The sequence below is a fragment of the Selaginella moellendorffii genome, unplaced genomic scaffold (genome assembly GCF_000143415.4).
Source record: "Selaginella moellendorffii unplaced genomic scaffold, v1.0 SELMOscaffold_16, whole genome shotgun sequence".
Classification (NCBI taxonomy): domain Eukaryota; kingdom Viridiplantae; phylum Streptophyta; class Lycopodiopsida; order Selaginellales; family Selaginellaceae; genus Selaginella; species Selaginella moellendorffii.
The window spans coordinates 1,015,849-1,034,492 of NW_003314277.1; the positions used below are offsets into that span (position 1 = coordinate 1,015,849).

Here is an 18,644-nt window from a genome sequence, read left to right on the forward strand (position 1 = left end):
TAATCACTTTATTATTAAAGCATAAGAACATGGTTGATTGTATTGCTTGAAGCTTCAAATCTACAACTTTGAGATTATTTATTGCTCTAGGGGTTCAATAGTTGATATTGATTTTCTATCTCAAGCTCCTTTTCCTCCTCCTCTTTCTTCTTATATTTCTAAGGAGCCTATTATTTCAATATCATTGAAATTTTAGATGAAGATTCTATACTATTGGTAATTGTTGTGCATGATGTTTAGTGTTTACAAAGTGTAAAGTTAGCTTTGCATTCCCTGGATGATGTTTAGAAGGCTCAAAGGGTTGAGTTATGGTATTGAAGGTCCTATAAGAATCTTACATCACTTACTAATAACTTATCATTTTAACATTTATATACTAGAAATGAGATGAAATATCATTTGATATGTATATCTTTGTAGGCCAAAATATAAGATGGAGCACCATCATAAAACTTTTAGCACAATTATAAATTCTTGAAAAAGGTTTGTGGTGCTAAGTTTATAATACTCCCTCTTGTGTTACAAAAGGACAGTTAAAATTAATTGCAATTTCCCATCCATTTGAGTTAGTGGTATTTGATTTGATAAATTATTTTTCATGATTAATTATTAATAATGAGTATATCATAATTACTTCTTACTATCCAACTAGTTGGGTGAGTTGGTGCTCTTATTAATGCATTTACAATTGTTATTAAATACTTCTTTCTCATTTATGTGGTATTCTAACATTCTTGTCTATAGTAAATTCTCTTAAACAATGGTTCTAAATGGTCTAATATGGTTATGCATGCATGAGTTTAGTCCACAGTGTGGTCTAAAGGGTTGTATTCTATAACTATGCAATTCAAACAATTCTAAATTATTACCCATTTAAATTCTATAGTCTAAAATATAACCTTTCACACAATAGTTTGAAATTATGTATATATAACCTTAATCTTGCATTATGGCTAAGGTATTTGATGTTTGACGTATTTTATGTTTGACATCTCAATTATACCTTCTAAATACTTATCATCTATAAATGGATGGTTTGATAGAATGGTTTGTAAAGACTTTCAAAGAGATAATAATGAATATATAAACTTTTAACATTTAAATTGCAATAATTATTTGCATTTTCTCTGGTATATATATGTCATTATAGTGCATCCTATCTCTCTCCCCTTAGCCAACTAAAAAGGACGCAATTACTTAATGAAAGAGCCTTTAGTGGCTATTTTATCCCCATTTATCCCCTAAAGTTCTAATGATTCACGATAATAATATATCAAAATTTTATCCCATGATTACATGCATTACAGTTATGAAAGTGTAGATTTTTATTAATGCTTTACTATATAAATTTTTATATAGTTATAATTTTAAACTATGAATAAAGTTTAATTTGCCTTCACAAATGCATAAGCTACTAATGCTACATTTTGAGATTAATATTTGGCAAGCATTTTTCCATTGATCCAAGTGAAGTTTACTTAACACTTATGCAAAAATAACATTAAAACTCTTACCATCATCCAATTGTAAAGTAGAAAGTAAATTAATTAGAATTTGTATATTTTCTCAATCTTACTATATATGCTTTATCCAAAGGGCTCTTTCTTCAGTGTAAGTGACTATATGAAGTGTTCTGGCACAAGTTTATGAAATTTGGCACAATATTTAACAAATTGATCCTCTAAAAATTGTATATATACAATAGTTAAAATATTTCATATAAAAGGATCAAAAATTACATTACATCCGAATGTCAACATCCTTTAATAGGTGAGCTTTAGAAAGATCTGACATCCCAGGAAAAGAAATGGGACTATACATCCTTTTCTAAAAAACAGATGGAATACAAAATGTACAAAATATTTGATTACTCATTTATATAGAAGAGTGAAATCCAGCAACAGGGCAACCAAATCTTTTTTCAGGACTAGAAAATCTGCTCCGTGATTACCCTTTGCAGGCAGATGTTTAGTTTTAATTCTTACAACAAGGGATGACCAGCTTTCTCTTTTTCTTACCTCTTTCTCTGCGGTGGCTTCTTTCCATTCAGACGATGGTCTCTTGCAACCAGGAGATCAGCCTCAAAACCAAGGCTCCTTTCAAACTCGTGCAGCAAACAAACTTCAAGCTCAGAGCAGATGCTCACCACCTTTCTCGTCCAAAGAATCCTGTGCACGCCTGCTCTCGCCAAATACCTATCCGCGGACTCGGGCATGTCAAAGTTGATAACATGCTGCCTTCCACTGTAGATTATGTTGGTGATTAGAAGCAAACCACGCTGGCAAAAAGCCCGATTCGTCTCTTCAATGCAGTGCTGTGGCATGCCAGTGTGTGTTGCAGCCACTTCAAAACCCGCACTTTCCATCCCAGAAGCAACCAGTTCCACCTGCGATACCGAGTTGCAGTACACTGTCACTGTATCGCTCCTGATCCGAAACAACTTCCACACTTCCCCGAGCTTGGCGAGCTTGTCACTGGCGCTCTTGACAGCTGCATAGAAGTGCTTGACTGAGCTTAAGGTGATGCCTGGCCTGGGAATCCTTGCAGTCTCGCCCTTGCAAAACCTTGTTACAATGTCTTCTACGTCGGGAGATGGGTTTAGGGAGTGGATCCCCAAGATCACGTCTCGGCTCCAAAGGATGGAGCATATTGCCTCCACATGTACTTTGTGTGTCGAAAGAATCACATCCGTCTCCACCAGGACCGCTCTGTGTGGCTTCCAAGTCGTGCTGGCCCCGCACAGTGCTTCCTGCATCCTGTCCGGAGTCCCGATTACAATTCCGGGTGAAAGTTCATTCATGATCGCTGGCTCGCTGAGGTAAGTCACCTTAACTTCAAACAGTCCCAGGACGTCCACGAAGGCCTGCAACAGCTCCAAAAGCTGAGGAATCCGGTGGCCTGGAGCGAGAACTATTGAGGCGGTGCTTGTTGAATCGGGAATGAGGCCCGGCATGAAGGCCAGGATGCCAGACCAGTCCTGGCACACAACGTTGCGTCGAAACACGGAGAAATTCTGGACCGCATTGCAGAAGCACGGGTCAAGGAAACCAGAGCAACACGCTGCTTCTGAAACAATCAAAGCGAACTCCAGATGAAGAAAACAGAAAGAAGCGAAGATACATACCTGGGAGTGACAACTCTATAGCCCGCAATAGCTCTTTGCTCATGTTGATCGCTTCCCAGGGAGCAAGGTAATTGATTACATCCACCTTGGCAGGCCTGAAAATACAAAAGTTTGGGTGAGGCTAAACAAGGAAGGCAAACCTGCAAGGGGAAGGTTTCAGTGATACCGGGAGACTGAAAAACAGGAGGGACTCTACCAGGTCCATAACCTGTCAAGCACACCGTCAGATCGACTAAAGCACTGAAAGGAGCAAAACACCTACTCGGCTGAAAAACTCGGGGTTGTCGTCGTCAACAAGAACAAGCGCTAGAAGTGTCATGCTGGCCTTCAGCTTGCGAGCCTCTTGGGGGCTCGCCACAACTATATCCAGACAATCCAGCATCCACTCGTGCTCCTCCATGCTTCCCGCCAGCTTCCAAGGGTGGTAGTAGCAACGCAAAGTGTTTCACATTGGCTGGAGCTGTGACGACGAGCATGTTGTCAAAGACGTTGGATCTCGGCCTGACCAAACGCAGCAGTAGCTCGAGGAGGCGCACGGACTTGACCGGAGGCGGAGCGTCCTTGAACTCTACAAAAAGGAGTTTTAGATAAAAGAGAAGCTTTTTTTTACGGTTTTCTACCTTTGCAGCGCTCAATTCCGCGGTAGATCGAACAGATGTTGTCCCAGATACTGTGCTTGGACAAGTTGCCAGGGATGACAGAGCAGTTGAGGATGATGCCATGGTAACCAAAGAGGAAATCCGAGAGAGAGAAAGCATCAGGCTCTCGTTGCAATTGAATTGGAGCTTGCCTGCGGGATAGCACCGAATGAAGGAGAAAAGGACTTGACGGCACCAGGAGCTCGAGGAAACACACGGGATCCTCCATGCTCTATGGGGAGTATATATTAAAGGGTAAATCCACAAGGGGGAATATTTTCGATGGCTATGGCGTCGCATGGACTCTCTCGGCGGCTCTGGATTATCCCCGCTCCAACGCCGTGGCTGGATGATCGCCATGGCGATCAAATGCAAACAGGTACGGCACTTCGCATATGGGGGATCATTACAGTCACAAATCTTACTCCGCCGCCTCATCATGTTTCAGATGCACGAAACAAAGAGCGAAGAAAGTTGCAAAATGCCCGCACGTCAACGAGGATTTTTTGGCATCAACCTCCTTTTCCTGTTTTTGTAGGGGCAGGCAGAAAAATTGAAGAGCCGTGCTAAAAAGTTGTTGGTATATAATGCTCTTAGTTGAGTCCTGAATACAGGTGCTAGATTTCGAAAAACAACTTTTAAATCTAATCGAGTGGTTGTAGCCCACAGATATCTGAATTCTTCTTTTTTCATTTCCAGTACGATTTCGAGAAGGAGAAACTTGCACTTGAGGTAGAAGAGGAGAGAAAAGCGCGGCTGGATCGTGAAAAGAGAGGAATAACAGAAGACTGAAAATCTGAGCTCTTTAGTCTTAAGAGAGGTTTTTATGTTATTTGTTCTGAAATAATCTTTTTAGCAGGTTTACGTGGCATTTTGGACGCATCAGCTAAGGTTCTGGATAAGATCATTGTTTTATGTGTCCTTATTGCTTGTTTTTAGGAATGCCTTTATTGGAGCCCGTCATTTCTGTCGCATTCTCGTGACGAAATAATAAACAACGAGCAAGGACAGACCAAATGTTGCTGATGAAGATCGCCTAAACCAAAACTCGATGCGACTTCAAACACAGAAGACCAGGCAGTTCCGTGTAATGAGCTTGTAAGTCTTGCGTGCTGCAAAGCTTAATGCTCCAGATGCAGCAGGTCTAAATTAAAGATGGAAGGAACTCCAGGTCTAAATCCCGTTTTGATTCAAAGGTAAAAGCTCGTCTTCCTCTTCTCAATAAAATGTCACTGCTTTTTTTCAGAGCAGCGGATGCGACTGAGGAACTCCCTTATTTACTATCATAATTGAAATGGCTACTTAAGCTGCGGTGTACTCATTTATGCTTGATTTCCAGGAGCATGAAACAGCTTCCTCGAGAGAAAATACAACCAGCTCAATGTGGGAGGGAGAGAGAACCTGCCACTTGTATCTTGGATCGTCAGAAGGAAGCTGGGCGTCCGAGCCTGCTGTAGGCGACAGAGAAGCCGAGCAATGGGACTGGATCTTTATGCCGTGGCCGCTGACTACTGCACTCTGGGTCTAGACGGCGAGGACATCGAAATTGAGCTGGCGTGGGATCCTGTGAGGCGAGCACCCAGGGTATGTGTCCTCGATTTCTCTGAAGCCCTTCACAACGATCGACAAGGCATTCTCTACAAGGAGAGTTTCTACCCGAGGCCGTCCCAGGAGCTGCTGTGGGCAACATTCGCGCTTCACTACAGCGATCACAAGTTCGCGCGGTGGGTTGAAGAGATCTACAGAGGAGCTCTTCGAGAATTTCTCATAACCTAAGATCATTGTTTTTTTTTTTTAGAGATCTATGTTGTATCAAATTCTTGCCTCTCTTGACCTAGCCCAAGCGCTACGGCGACGTACAATGTATGTTCCTTTCCTGAGTTTTGCAATATTTGGATATCCAGTTAATATGCGCGAATATTCGCCATCAATTTCTCTGGAAAGTTTAGAGTTCGTGGGTGATGGTGATAACTTATATAATTTCTCAGTTGACAATGTCTATATCACCACAAGCTTTGCAAAGAGATCACCATTTCTATTAGCCAGAGTTGCAACTATGCCAAACTCATAATACTCAAGTTTATAAAACTCGCAATTGAATTTGAAGAAATAAGTAATGAAGTTAGAGTTTTTTGGTGGATGGGCTGGGATGTAAACATCAGGCATGCACAATTTTTGGTTTGCTGAATATTAAGCCAAGTCTCCAATTGCAAGGCGTGGCCAATCGGCTCGCTAGAGAGCACGCCACGCAGCACAACTCTTCCGTGTGGCCGTTTACTCCTGATCTAAGCATTAAGGTAGTGCATCAAAGAGCTGGCTGTCAACACTGGCCTGGTGCCTCTCTAGCCTTTTGTAAGAGCTAGATGCTAAAAATAGACTCTCGGGCTAAGTATTGTATACTAATAATATAATTTACAAAAAAAGATGTATAATTATTGTTGACACCCCTTTTTCTCCTGCAAAGGGCAACCAGATCCTGGGACATAGAAAATCTGTTCAGTGATTACCCTTTGCCAGCAGATGTTTAGTTTTATTTCTTTTACTAGTGACCAACTTTCTTTTTTTCTTGCCTCTTTCATTGAGGTGGCTTCTTTCCACTCAGATGATGGTCTCTTGCAACCAGGAGATCAGCCTCGAAACCAAGGCTCCTCTCAAACTCGTGCAGCAAACAAACTTGAAGCTTAGAGCAGGCTCACCACCTTTCTCATCCAAAAAGCCTGTACTGCACAAACTTGTGAAGAATCAAACTCGTAATCAAAGAGGCAGTCAGAGTGGTGATGTGGATTAGGACTGTAAGGTGGTGGAGCTACAGCACATGTAGAGGATTTTGAGATCCTGAGAATCTCAAAGCTGGAGAAGATTATAGATTCCTAGAAAATCATTATGAACTTACACATTATTCTTTTTCTTGCCTATCTCTAGCCGTGGCGGCTTCTTTCCATTCAGACGATGGTCTCTTGCAACCAGGAGATCAGCCTCGAAACCAAGGCTCCTCTCGAACTCGTGCAGCAAACAAACTTCAAGCTCAGGGCAGATGCTCACCACCTTTCTCGTCCAAAGTCTCCTGTGTACGCCTGCTCTCGCTAAGTACTCATCCGCAGACTCGGGCATGTCAAAGTTGATCACATGCTGCCTCCCGCCGCTGTAGATTATGTTGGTGATTAGAAGCAAACCACGCTGACAAAAAGCCCAATTCGTCTCTTCAATGCAGTGCTTTGGCATGCCAGTGTGCGTTGCAGCCACTTCAAAACCCGCACTTTCCATCCCAGAAGCAACCAGTTCCACCTGCGATACCGAGTTGCAGTAGACTGTCACTGTGTCGCTCCTGGTCCGAAACAACTTCCACACTTCCCCGAGCTTGGCGAGCTTGTCACTAGCGCTCTTGACAGCTGCATAGAAGTGCTTGACTGAGCTTAAGGTGATGCCTGGCCTGGGAATCCTTGTAGTCTCGCCCTTGCAAAACCTTGTTACAATGTCTTCTACGTCGGGAGATGGGTCTAGCGAGTGGATCCCCAAGATCACGTCGTGGCTCCAAAGGTTGGAGCATATTGCCTCCACATGTACTTTGTGTGTCGAAAGAATCACATCCGTCTCCACCAGGACCGCTCTGTGTGGCTTCCAAGTCGTGCTGCCCCCGCACAGTGCTTCGTGCATCCTATCCGGAGTCCCGATTACAATTCTGGGTGAAAGTTCATTCGTGATCGCTGGGAGGCATGCCACTTGAACTTCAAACAGTCCCAAGCCGTCCACGAAAGCCTGCAACAGCTCCGCAAGCTGAGGAATCCTGTGGCCTGGAGCGAGAACGATTGAGGCGGTGCTTGTGGAATCGGGAATGAGGCCCGGCATGAAGGCCACAATGCCAGACCAGTCCTGGCACACAACGTTGCGTCGAAACACGGGGAACATCTGGACCGCATTACGGAAGCACGGGTCGAGCAAACCAGAGCAACATGCTGCTTCTGAAACAATCGAAGCAAACTCCACCAATCACTAGAAGAAAAAAGAAAGAAAGAGAAAGAAGCGAAGATACATACCTGGGATTGACAACTCTATAGCCCGGCGTAGCTCTTTGCTCATGTTGACCGCTTTCCAGGGAGCAAGGTAATTGATTACATCCACCTTGGCAGGCCTGAAAATACAAAAGTTTGGGTGAGGCTAAACAAAGAAGGCAAACCTGCAAGGGGAAGGTTTCAGTGATGTCGGGAGGCTGAAAGACAGGAGGGACTCCACCAGGTCCATAACCTGTCAAGCACACGGATCAAGTAACGCACTGAAAGAAGGAAAGGAACAAAACACTTACTTGGCTGAAAAACTCGGGCTTGTCGTCGTCAACGAGAACAAGCGCGAGAAGTGTGATGCTGGCCTTCAGCTTGCGAGCCTCTCGAGGGCTCGCCACAACTATATCCAGACGATCCAACATCCACTGGTGCTCCTCCATGCTTCCTCCAAGGGTGGTAGTAGCAACGCAAAACCTCCACAAAGTGTCTCACATTGTCTGGAGCTGTGACGACGAGCACATTGTCCAGGACGTTGGATCTCGGCCTGACCAAACGCAGCAGTAGCTCGAGAAGGCGCACGGACTTGACCGGAGGCGGAGCGTGTTGAGATTAGATGCTCAGGTAGATGCTTAGCTAGGCAGTTAGGATGATGTGGCATTAGGCAGTTGCCACAGCCCATGTATATATAGCTTCATATATACAATATGAGCAGTCGTTGCCAGCAGTCGCTGCCTTTTTTATCATGGTATCGGAGCACAGATCTTGAGGACCTGTGAAGGATGAAGAAGAAGAAGAAGCTTCCAGATGCCAACGGCAGAAGCAGAGTAGCCTAGAGAGCAGCAACAAAGCAATGGCAGAGCCATACCAGCAGCGAGGAGTGGCAGATAGTAGCGACTCAGAAGCCCTGGAGCGGCAGAAGATGCTGATATGCTCCAAGAAAGGAGCAGCAGAGCAGCCAAGAAGCCCAGGAGCAGCAGAGCAGTGACTCAGCAGGCCGAGAAGCAGAATGGCGGCAGGAGTGGCCAAGATGCTCGAAGAGAGGAGCAGCAGCAGCCAAGTGAGCGGTGGCAGATAGCAGCGGCAGAGTTGGCTGAGAAGCCCAGCAGTGGCAAAAGAGCTCCAAGAGAGGAGCAGCAACAGCCAAAGGAGCGATGGCAAAAGAGCTCCAAGAGAGGAGCAGCAACAGCCAAAGGAGCAATGGCAAAGCAGCCAAGAGTGGCAGAGGCAGCAAGCCCTAGAGCAACAAGATGTAGTTGCTTTGAGTGGGAGTCAGTGTCAGTTGTATGCATGCTGAGTATCTTATGTTCAGGCTTTGTCTCAGTTTGTAGACACGCCTGAGTGGGAGTGTTGAGATTAGATGCTCAGGTAGATGCTTAGCTAGGCAGTTAGGATGATGTGGCATTAGGCAGTTGCCACAGCCCATGTATATATAGCTTCATATATACAATATGAGCAGTCGTTGCCAGCAGTCGCTGCCTTTTTTATCAGAGCGTCCTTGAACTCTACAAGAAAAAAGGATTTTTAGATCACAAAGAAGTTTTATTTACGGTTTTCTACCTTTGCAGCGCCTGATCTCCTGGTAGATCGAGCAGATGTTGTCCCAGACATTGTGCTTGGACAAGTCGCCAGGGACGACAGAGCAGTTGAGGATGATGCCATGGTAGCCAAAGAGGAAATCCTCGAGAGAGAAAGCATCAGGCTCTCGCTGCGATTGAATTGGAGCTTGCCTGCGGGATAGCACCGATTGACGAAGACAAGGGATGCTTGACGGCACCAGGAGCTCCAGCGCTGCCGCTGCCTGCCGATGGAAACACACGGGATCCTCCATAGCCGCAAGGGTAGAGAGAGAGTCACCCTATTGGGAGTATATACTATATAGTAAGGGATTCGAACGATACGGAGAGAGAAATGGCGCCAAATATGCATGTAATCATTGATGGCTATAGCGCTCTCGCCATTCTTCTCGCCTTGCTGTTCGTGTTTGCTGATCATCACAGTCACAAATCTTGCTGCGCCGCAGCCGCCACCGCCACTGGATCGCCAGGAATCCGACCTGCGGGAGAGCAAAGTGTCGCGCTTAGAGCTTCTCTTAGTTGAGTCCTGAAAAAGAGTCAATCCCTTTTCCCAGGTACTGTGTTTGCGTATGGGCAAACCAGTAGCGGGAAGACTTACACGATGCAAGGTTCTGCTAATTATCCTGGTATCATCCGAGACGTTTTTGACAGCATATTTTACTGGAGATCGAATCTCGGAATTGTGAGTTGCTGACTTCTGTTCATTTAGAATTCTAACAGGGAGTTCCTAGTTCGTGTTTCTTACATGGACATTTATAACGAAGAGATGAACGGCCTCTTAACACGAGAATTTCAAGGTAACATTTGCAAGTATTTCTCACATTCTTACACTTCATTGTACAGAAGGGGTTGTTTGTTGCTGGACTCAGAGAGGAAGTTGTTAACAGTCCTGACCATTCTTAAAGCTTGGAGAAGGTACTAGGAACGCCATAGAGGGGTACTGACATTGTTGCAGCACATCGTCATTTTGGCGAGACGAACATGAACAGATACAGTAGTCGATCTCACTCTATATTTCGAATGGTATGTATCGTGAATCACGCACACAAGTCATTGACAACAACAGAAACAGGACTCTGTTCGAGTGTGGTAAGCCTAGAATGTTACGATCTATACGTTTTCACTATAACTTGTGCTTTTCGATCTAGCCAGTTCTGAGCATGTTGCAAAAACAGGAGCTGGAGGAGTTCGACTTAAGGAGGGACAACACATTAGCAAGAGTCTCATGACTATTGGAACTGTTAGAAATAAGCTGAGCGAGGGTCCAGGAAAAGGTAACACTTTCCTCCTCCTAGCTTCATTTTTTTTTCATAAAGGTTATATAGCATACCTGGACAGCAAACTGATGCGCATTCTTTAATCCTCTTTAGACGAACGCGCTGGACCAAAAACATGTTTTTGAAAGAATGCCGCAGTTCGATATTGAATGCAAGTTGTTTATCCACAATGCAGAATGCTAGCTTCAGGCTACCGAATCTTTGAGAACATACCACGGTCGTTTTGGTCCAACAATGCCAAAGAAGCCACCAGAGGTTATCTTTGATCTAGGGCTCATGAACCAGGCCAAGAGATTCTTTAATGAGGTGCCACAGCGAGATCTTTGCTCGTAAGGTCACCATTACACTGGGTGACGTAACACTTCAACGACTCAGTGCGTCAAAGTTTCGTATCATCTGTTTCAGATACATACAGACGAAACAAACATAACACTTCAATTTGCCTCGAGATCGAAAAAAGCTTCACATGCACGCACGTCAATGAGGTATGTTTTAGTTGGCTGCCTCCTTGATCCCGGAGGCGCAGTTTGCAGCTGACCAGCCTTCTCATGCGTATTTTTTCATTTGCTGTTTTTGTAGATACAGCTCTCTTAAGCGGCAGGAAAAAGAAATTAAAGAGCTTCGTGAAAAGTTGTGGTATGTTTGCTCTTAATGTTCTTATTTGAGTCTTGAAAACTTATTTTAGGGGCTATGTTCAGACGATTAACTTTCTCCTTTTGCAGTAAGAATATCTGAGTTCTTAAGTTCAACAGCTCAAGATGACCATTCGAAGGTGGTTTGTCCTCGGTTTGAATGGTATTTGTTCTGGAGTACTTTTATCCGTACTTTTATCAGCAGGTTACTCTCCGACAGACATGGTCCCCGCGACAAGTCATTTTGGACGCATGAGCTACAGCGAGATTAACAGAAAGGTGGTGATTTTCAGTCAGAAAACGATCGTCTTCGTGAATGTAGGACTTTGCAGGTAAATAGTTATTGTTTGATGTTGGATGTTTAACAATTTTATAATTTTAGTTGCGAGCAACTGCTTAATGAAATTCAGAAACGGAAGACAATGTATGAATTGGCCGTTGACCCGTGTTCTCGTGGAGGACAGACGCTTAACGTGTGAATTGTTCATCGGGATATATGCTTGATTTGTAGGTGAAAGGTTTACTTTCTTATAGGAACGCTGGGCTCTCAGATAGCAATCGATGGAACTGCAGTTACCAAACTTCAAAAAGTTCCAAAACGTGTACATAACAATTACATGAAGAGAAACACAGTCGAGGATCAAGAGGAAGCCAACAACGAGCTTAACTGTCACAGGTACCATGAAAATATCAGCGAAAAACATGTTGCGATAGCAAATAAAATTGCTTTTCCTCTTGAATTCATAGGAGCGGAGGTATGAATTACAGATATGGAAAAGTCAAGGAGCTCTCTTTTGCGTCTTCTGCTATCCAGAAACTATGTTTTGGAGTATTTATTGAGAAAACCCCTTTTATCCGAATTACCGATCGCGTGATCCAGCTCGAACTCCTGGACAAAGGAGTGCACGGGAATATGAAGTTTGCTTTCAAGAAGAATCAGAGGAGGAGGACTTGGAGCGCGAGTATGATACGCACAAGGTCGTGTTCGAGTCATGTAGCCGCGTTTCTTCCACCGTCCAGGTCGCTCGCCTCATCGCATTCTTTTCTAGTGCAAACGAGATTGCAAGATCGCTCAACGCTTGAAAGCCTACGATGTTCCGGTCATCGTCATGGAGAAGCTGGAGACGTTTGCCATTGTCGGTTCTCTCAGATCACTGGTGGGAGGGGATCGTCAAAAGGAAGCTGCGTGCCCGAGCCTGCTGTAGGCTTCACAGAAGCCGAAGCAATGGGACTGGATCTTTGCGCCGTGGCCGCTGACTTGGGGTGATTCACTGCACACCTCCACCGCACTCTGGGTCTGGACGGCGACGACATCGAAATTCAGCTAGCGTGGGATCCTGTGAGGCGAGATCCGAAGGTGTGTCCTTGATTTCTCTGACGTGAAGCCCTTCACGACGATCGACAAGGCGGCGAGGAGCATTCTCTACAACGAGAGTTTCTACCCGAGGCCGTCCCAGGAGCTGCTGTGGGCAGCGTTAGTGCTTCACTACGGTGATCACAAGTTCGTGTGGCGGGTTGAAGAGAATCTATAAATATCATCTATAAATAGATAGTTTGGTATCAAGACTTTCAAAGAGATTTTCAATATTTAAATGGCAGTGGTTATTTCCCTTTTCTCTAGTGTGTGTATGTCATGTTAATGCTTTACTATATAAATTTTTATATAGTCATAATTTTATCTTACCAATAAAGTATAAGCAAAATGACTTAAAAGATAATTTATAGAGTTCAAATATAAAAAGAAAAAGCTTATAAATAAGAATGCACTTCATTTTTCAATCGATATTTAGGGTTAAGCATTTGTAAGTTGACTAAATTTTCCACATTTAACCACACTTCTAACCACTTGGAGGAGTCTCACTCACAACCTCTGTAAGTTCTATTCTGGACTTAAAGACTTGTTAGCTCCAAGAATGGCATCTATGCCACTTAACCATTACACTTGGTCTAAGTGCTCCATGTGTCAAATCCCAAAACCGACACCCTAAGGTACCATCGATATATCAGTCCGTTATGCTAAGGCTATGCCCATTCACTTTGGTCACATCGGTGGTCTAACACCACCTACATCACAATCCCGTCTCTCAAAGATTGAGTCATCCATCCATGAGTGATCATCCTAAATCTACTTCTTAACATCTTTAGGATGCCTGCAGACAAGGGGAATAACCTTCCCCAATATCTCTTTTCCGGTCCCCACTAAGTTCCTTTTTGTCTATGGCCGCATTCGCCAATACTACCACTGGATGAAGGCTCACAGGCCCAACCACCAAGTCCCACTGTCCACTAGGACTTCCTTACTGTATGATTGTATCCTTGGTTGCCACTCCAGAGGACTACTTCTCTTCCTTTCCACAGTTTGGGATTTTAGGATAACATTTCAAAACACCGTGGCTCTACGCGAGCCTCCTGGGTACTTTCCCCACCTTCCGCCTTTAGGTGCTCTAGCCATGAGCTTAGAGCAAAGTTCTGTTGAGCCACGTCAAATATCCAAGTAGGTAGTGCCACCCACACTTGGATTAGGAGCATCGATTATTCGATCTTTCGAGGGAACTAAAGTTGGCTTTTGAACACTTCGTCAAGCTATCCCGATTATCAGTTTATATTCACTCTAACCTTGGACTTCCCAATGGTCATCCCATCACCTAACAGCTGGGTATGGCATTCTTGGGCCAAACTGGCTCTATTGGGTTCCAACCCCCACACTCTCCCTACTATACTTTTGGAACCCTTTGCAGCCCGCACCCCCCCCCCCTTCCCCCCCCCCCCGGGGGACAATTGCTTTGGGCTTTCATTCAATAGCCTATATTAGTATTTGGACTCGGACTTGGTCTTGGTTCCGATTTTGGACTTGGACTCGGGCTCGGTCTCGGTCTTGGATCCATCTCGGGTCCATCTCAGACTCCATCTCGGGTCTATATTGGGTCCATCTTAGATTCCATCTCGAACTCCATCTCGGGTCCATCTTAGGTCCATCTTAGACTCCATTTCAACTCCATCCCAAACTCTTCCATGTGTCATGTGTTGGTCCTCTTGTGTCCCTTTTTTAAAGACTCACTTATTGCTCGTTTTGTGTTTGTTCTTCGAGCCCTTTGTTGGGAATTCCACTCTCGCTCTCGGCCTTTCAAGTTAGAACTTTTAATCCAAACGTGTTACACTCGTTTGACTTTCGCTTTGGCCACTACCACGTGGCACCTTTTCGGCTCCACTTTGGGGCTTAGGGATTTTGTGTCTCACAACATCCTTGGGTTAAAATAGTACTAAATCCATGGGTTTAAATTTAAAACCTTATTTAAGACCTTACATAGAGTTTTATTTGCTTTCACAAACACACAAGTTACTAATGCTATGACAAGTTACTAATGTTATATTTTGAGATTAGTATTTGGCAAGCATTTTTCCATTGATCCAAGTGGAGTTTACTTAACACTTATGCAACAATAACATTCAAACTTTTATTATCATCAAATTTATAAGTAGAAAATAGATTATTTAAAGTTAGTATATTTTCTCAATCTTACTATATATGGTTTATCCAAATGGCTCTTTGTTCAGTGGAACAGACCATATAAAGTGTTTTGACACAAATTTATGAAATTTAGCACAATATTCAATAAATTGATCCTCTAAAAATTGTATATATACAATAGTTAAAACATTTTATATAAAAGGATAAAAAAATACATTGCCATCATTTTATGTATCCCCAATGTTAACATCCTTTAATAGGATTTATTGCTATGAGCTTTGAAAAGATCTGACATCCCAGGAAAAAAAAATAGACTATACATTCTTTTCTCAAAAACAGATGGAATACAAAAATGTACAAAATATTTGATTAGTCATTTATATAGAAGAGTGAAATCCAGCAACAGGGCAGCCAAATCTTTTTTCAGGACTGGAAAATCTGCTCCGTGATTACCCTTTGCAGGCAGATGTTTAGTTTTAATTCTTAGAACAAGGGATGACCAGCTTTCTCTTTTTCTTACCTCTTTCTCCGCGGTGGCTTCTTTCCATTCAGACGATGGTCTTTTGCAACCAGAAGATCAACCTCGAAACCAAGGCTCCTTTCAAACTCGTGCATCAAACAAACTTCAAGCTCAGAGCAGATGCTCACCACCTTTCTCGTCCAAAGGATCCTGTGCACGCCTGCTCTCGCCAAATACCCATCCGCGGACTCCGGCATGTCAAAGTTGATAACATGCTGCCTTCCACTGTAGATTATGTTGGTGATTAGAAGCAAACCACGCTGGCGAAAAGCCCGATTCGTCTCTTCAATGCAGTGCTGCGGCATGCCAGTGTGCGTTGCAGCCACTTTAAAATCCGCACGTTCCATCCCAGAAGCAACCAGTTCCACCTGCGATACCGAGTTGCAATACACTGTCACTGTATCGCTCCTGATCCGAAACAACTTCCACACTTCCCCGAGCTTGGAGAGCTTGTCACTAGCGCTCTTGACAGCTGCATAGAAGTGCTTGACTGAGCTTACGGTGAAGGCTGGCCTGGGAATCCTGCTCGTCTCGCCCTTGCAGAACCTTGTGACGATATCTTCTACACCAGGAGATGGGTCTAGGGAGTGGATCCCCAAGATCACGTCTCGGCTCCAAAGGATGGAGCATATTGCCTCCACATGTACTTTCTGTGTGGAAACCAGCACATTGGTTTCTACGAGAACGGCTCTGTGTGGCTTCCAAGTCGTGCTGGCCCCGCACAGTGCTTCCTGCATCCTGTCCGGAGTCCCGAGTACAATTCCGGGTGAAAGTTCATTCATGATCGCTGGCTCGCTGAGGTAAGTCACCTTAACTTCAAACAGTCCCAGGCCGTCCACGAAGGCCTGCAACAGCTCCAAAAGCTGAGGAATCCGGTGGCCTGGAGCGAGAACTATTGAGGCGGTGCTTGTTGAATCGGGAATGAGGCCCGGCATGAAGGCCAGGATGCCAGACCAGTCCTGGCACACAACGTTGCGTCGAAACACGGAGAAATTCTGGACCGCATTGCAGAAGCACGGGTCAAGGAAACCAGAGCAGCACGCTGCTTCTGAAACAATCAAAGCGAACTCCAGATGAAGAAAACAGAAAGAAGCGAAGATACATACCTGGGAGTGACAACTCTATCGCCCGCAATAGCTCTTTGCTCATGTTGATCGCTTCCCAGGGAGCAAGGTAATTGATTACATCCAACTTGGCAGGCCTGACAGTACAGAAGTTTAAGAGAGGTTGAGGCTAAACAAGGCGAACCTGCAAGGAGAAGGTTTCAGTGATACCGGGAGACTGAAAAACAGGAGGGACTCTATCAGGTCCATAACCTGTCAAGCACACCGTCAGATCGACTAAAGCACTGAAAGGAGCAAAACACCTACTCGGCTGAAAAACTCGGGGTTGTCGTCGTCAACAAGAACAAGCGCTAGAAGTGTCATGCTGGCCTTCAGCTTGCGAGCCTCTTGGGGGCTCGCCACAACTATATCCAGACGATCCAGCATCCACTGGTGCTCCTCCATGCTTCCCACCAGCTTCCAAGGGTGGTAGTAGCAACGCAAAACCTCCACAAAGTGTTTCACATTGGCTGGAGCTGTGACGACGAGCATGTTGTCAAAGACGTTGGATCTTGGCCTGACCAAACGCAGCAGTAGCTCGAGGAGGCGCACGGACTTGACCGGAGGCGGAGCGTCCTTGAACTCTACAAAAAGGAGGAGTTTTACATAAAAGAGAAGCTTTTTTTTTACGGTTTTCTACCTTTGCAGCGCTCAATTCCGCGGTAGATCGAACAGATGTTGTCCCAGATACTGTGCTTGGACAAGTTGCCAGGGATGACAGAGCAGTTGAGGATGATGCCATGGTAACCAAAGAGGAAATCCTCGAGAGAGAAAGCATCAGGCTCTCGCTGCGATTGAATTGGAGCTTGCCTGCGGGATAGCACCGAATGAAGGAGAAAAGGGATGCTTGACGGCACCAGGAGCTCCAGCGCCGCCGCCTGCCGATGGAAACACACGGGATCCTCCATAGCCGCGGGGTGCCGAGTATATGGGTAGACTATTTAGGGTAAATATAGCAGCATGGACTTGGATTCCTTGTTTGTCCGAGGGGAAGATCGCGTCATCCAGCTTCACTACCTCGACACAGGAACGCACGGCAGCGTTTATTGCTGGAGGAACTAGGCATTCAAGGTGGGATCCCCGGAGAATTCCCTGGGGGATCTGGAGCGTGAGTTCCAAGCGCAGAACTTGGTGTTTCAATCGTGGGACAGTGCTTCTTCCACCATCGAGATCACCCGGCCGATCGCATTCTTCCCCCGTGCAGATAGGATGGCAGATTCCCTTGGCGTGGAGCTCCGTGGCTTGAAAGCCTACGATGTTCCAGTGATGATCACGGAGAAGCTCGAGCCTTTGCCGTCGTCGATTCTCTCCGATCAGTGGTGGGAGGGAGAAAGAACCTGCCGCTTGTATCTCGGATCGTCGGAAGGAAGCTGGGCGCCCGAGCCTGCGGTAGGCTACACAGAAGCCGAGGCAATGGGACTGGATCTTTACGCCGTGGCGGCTGACTTGGGGCGATTCACGGCACACCTCCACCGCGGCCTGGGTCTGGACGGGGACGACATCGAAATTCAGCTAGCGTGGGATCCTGTGAAGCGAGCACCCAAGGTATGTGTCCTCGATTTCTCTGACGTGAAGCCCTTGACGACGATGGCGAGGAGCATTCTCTACAACGAGAGTTTCTACCCGAGGCCGTCCCAGGAGCTGCTGTGGGCAGCGTTCGCGCTTCACTACGGCGATCACAAGTTCGCGCGGCGGGTTGAAGAGATCTACAGCGACGAGAAGGAGGAGCTCTTCGAGAATTTCTCATGATCTAAGATCATTGTTTTTTCTTTTTCTTAGCTAGAAAACTATAGAGATCTATGGCTGTTGTATCAAATTCTTGCCTCTCTTGGTGTTAGCTAGCCCAAGAGCTACGGAAACTTACAATGTATGTTTCTTTCCTTCGTGATCGGAGTTTCGCAATATTTGGATCATCCATAGCCCGCGAATATCCAGTTGCCGGGCGAGAATATGCCAGTTTTTGTTTCCCGCGAATATTCGGCGTCAAACACACAAAAAAGTTTGTGTGGCCACGTAGGGCTTTCTCTGGAAATTTTAGGGTTCGTGGGGGGCGTGTTTGCTGGGGCGGATATGGGGATCGGCGACGCACCTTCGGATCTCTTTGCAAAGCTCGCGGCCGCGGGCGGCGCAACCAGATCCTCCTCCATCGGCGCCCGCGGCAAGAGGAAGTCGGATTGCTGCGCGCCGCTGGAATGCCCCCTCTCCATGAAGCACGCCAGGGCCGCCGACGGCTCCAAGATCCCTAGTGCTGCTCCTACCCCCGCCGCCGGGATCGCCACTGCCAGCGCCGCCTCGCCGCCACCCAATCT

General features: G+C 45.5%; 3 protein-coding genes and 2 long non-coding RNA genes across 5 annotated transcripts; all 5 read right to left on the reverse strand.

The window, feature by feature from the left end:
- Positions 1-1,937: 1,937 nt before the first annotated feature.
- LOC9641800 (ATP-dependent RNA helicase eIF4A) lies at positions 1,938-3,948 on the reverse strand. The gene is made up of 4 exons (XM_024676047.1): positions 3,745-3,948; positions 3,387-3,692; positions 3,125-3,332; positions 1,938-3,066 (listed from the first exon to the last, which is right to left on the reverse strand). Exons 3-4 carry the CDS (start codon positions 3,165-3,167, stop codon positions 2,015-2,017), a joined length of 1,095 nt encoding a protein of 364 aa, XP_024531815.1. The 5' UTR covers positions 3,168-3,332; positions 3,387-3,692; positions 3,745-3,948; the 3' UTR covers positions 1,938-2,014.
- Positions 3,949-6,651: 2,703 nt separating this feature from the next.
- Positions 6,652-7,668, reverse strand: LOC112340465 (ATP-dependent RNA helicase eIF4A-like). The gene has a single exon (XM_024676164.1). It carries the CDS (start codon positions 7,666-7,668, stop codon positions 6,652-6,654), a length of 1,017 nt encoding a protein of 338 aa, XP_024531932.1.
- A 128-nt stretch (positions 7,669-7,796) lies between these two features.
- Positions 7,797-8,171, reverse strand: LOC9641801. The gene is made up of 3 exons (XR_002992543.1): positions 8,063-8,171; positions 7,937-8,004; positions 7,797-7,891 (listed from the first exon to the last, which is right to left on the reverse strand). It is a non-coding gene; the product is annotated as an uncharacterized LOC9641801 (long non-coding RNA).
- An 886-nt stretch (positions 8,172-9,057) lies between these two features.
- Positions 9,058-9,576, reverse strand: LOC112346640. The gene is made up of 2 exons (XR_002992531.1): positions 9,318-9,576; positions 9,058-9,262 (listed from the first exon to the last, which is right to left on the reverse strand). It is a non-coding gene; the product is annotated as an uncharacterized LOC112346640 (long non-coding RNA).
- Positions 9,577-12,511: 2,935 nt separating this feature from the next.
- On the reverse strand, positions 12,512-16,740 carry LOC9641803 (ATP-dependent RNA helicase eIF4A). Its single transcript, XM_024676165.1, has 7 exons — positions 16,603-16,740; positions 16,481-16,548; positions 16,339-16,433; positions 15,233-16,280; positions 13,860-13,926; positions 13,644-13,712; positions 12,512-12,706 (listed from the first exon to the last, which is right to left on the reverse strand). Exons 1-7 carry the CDS (start codon positions 16,738-16,740, stop codon positions 12,512-12,514), a joined length of 1,680 nt encoding a protein of 559 aa, XP_024531933.1.
- Positions 16,741-18,644: the final 1,904 nt, after the last annotated feature.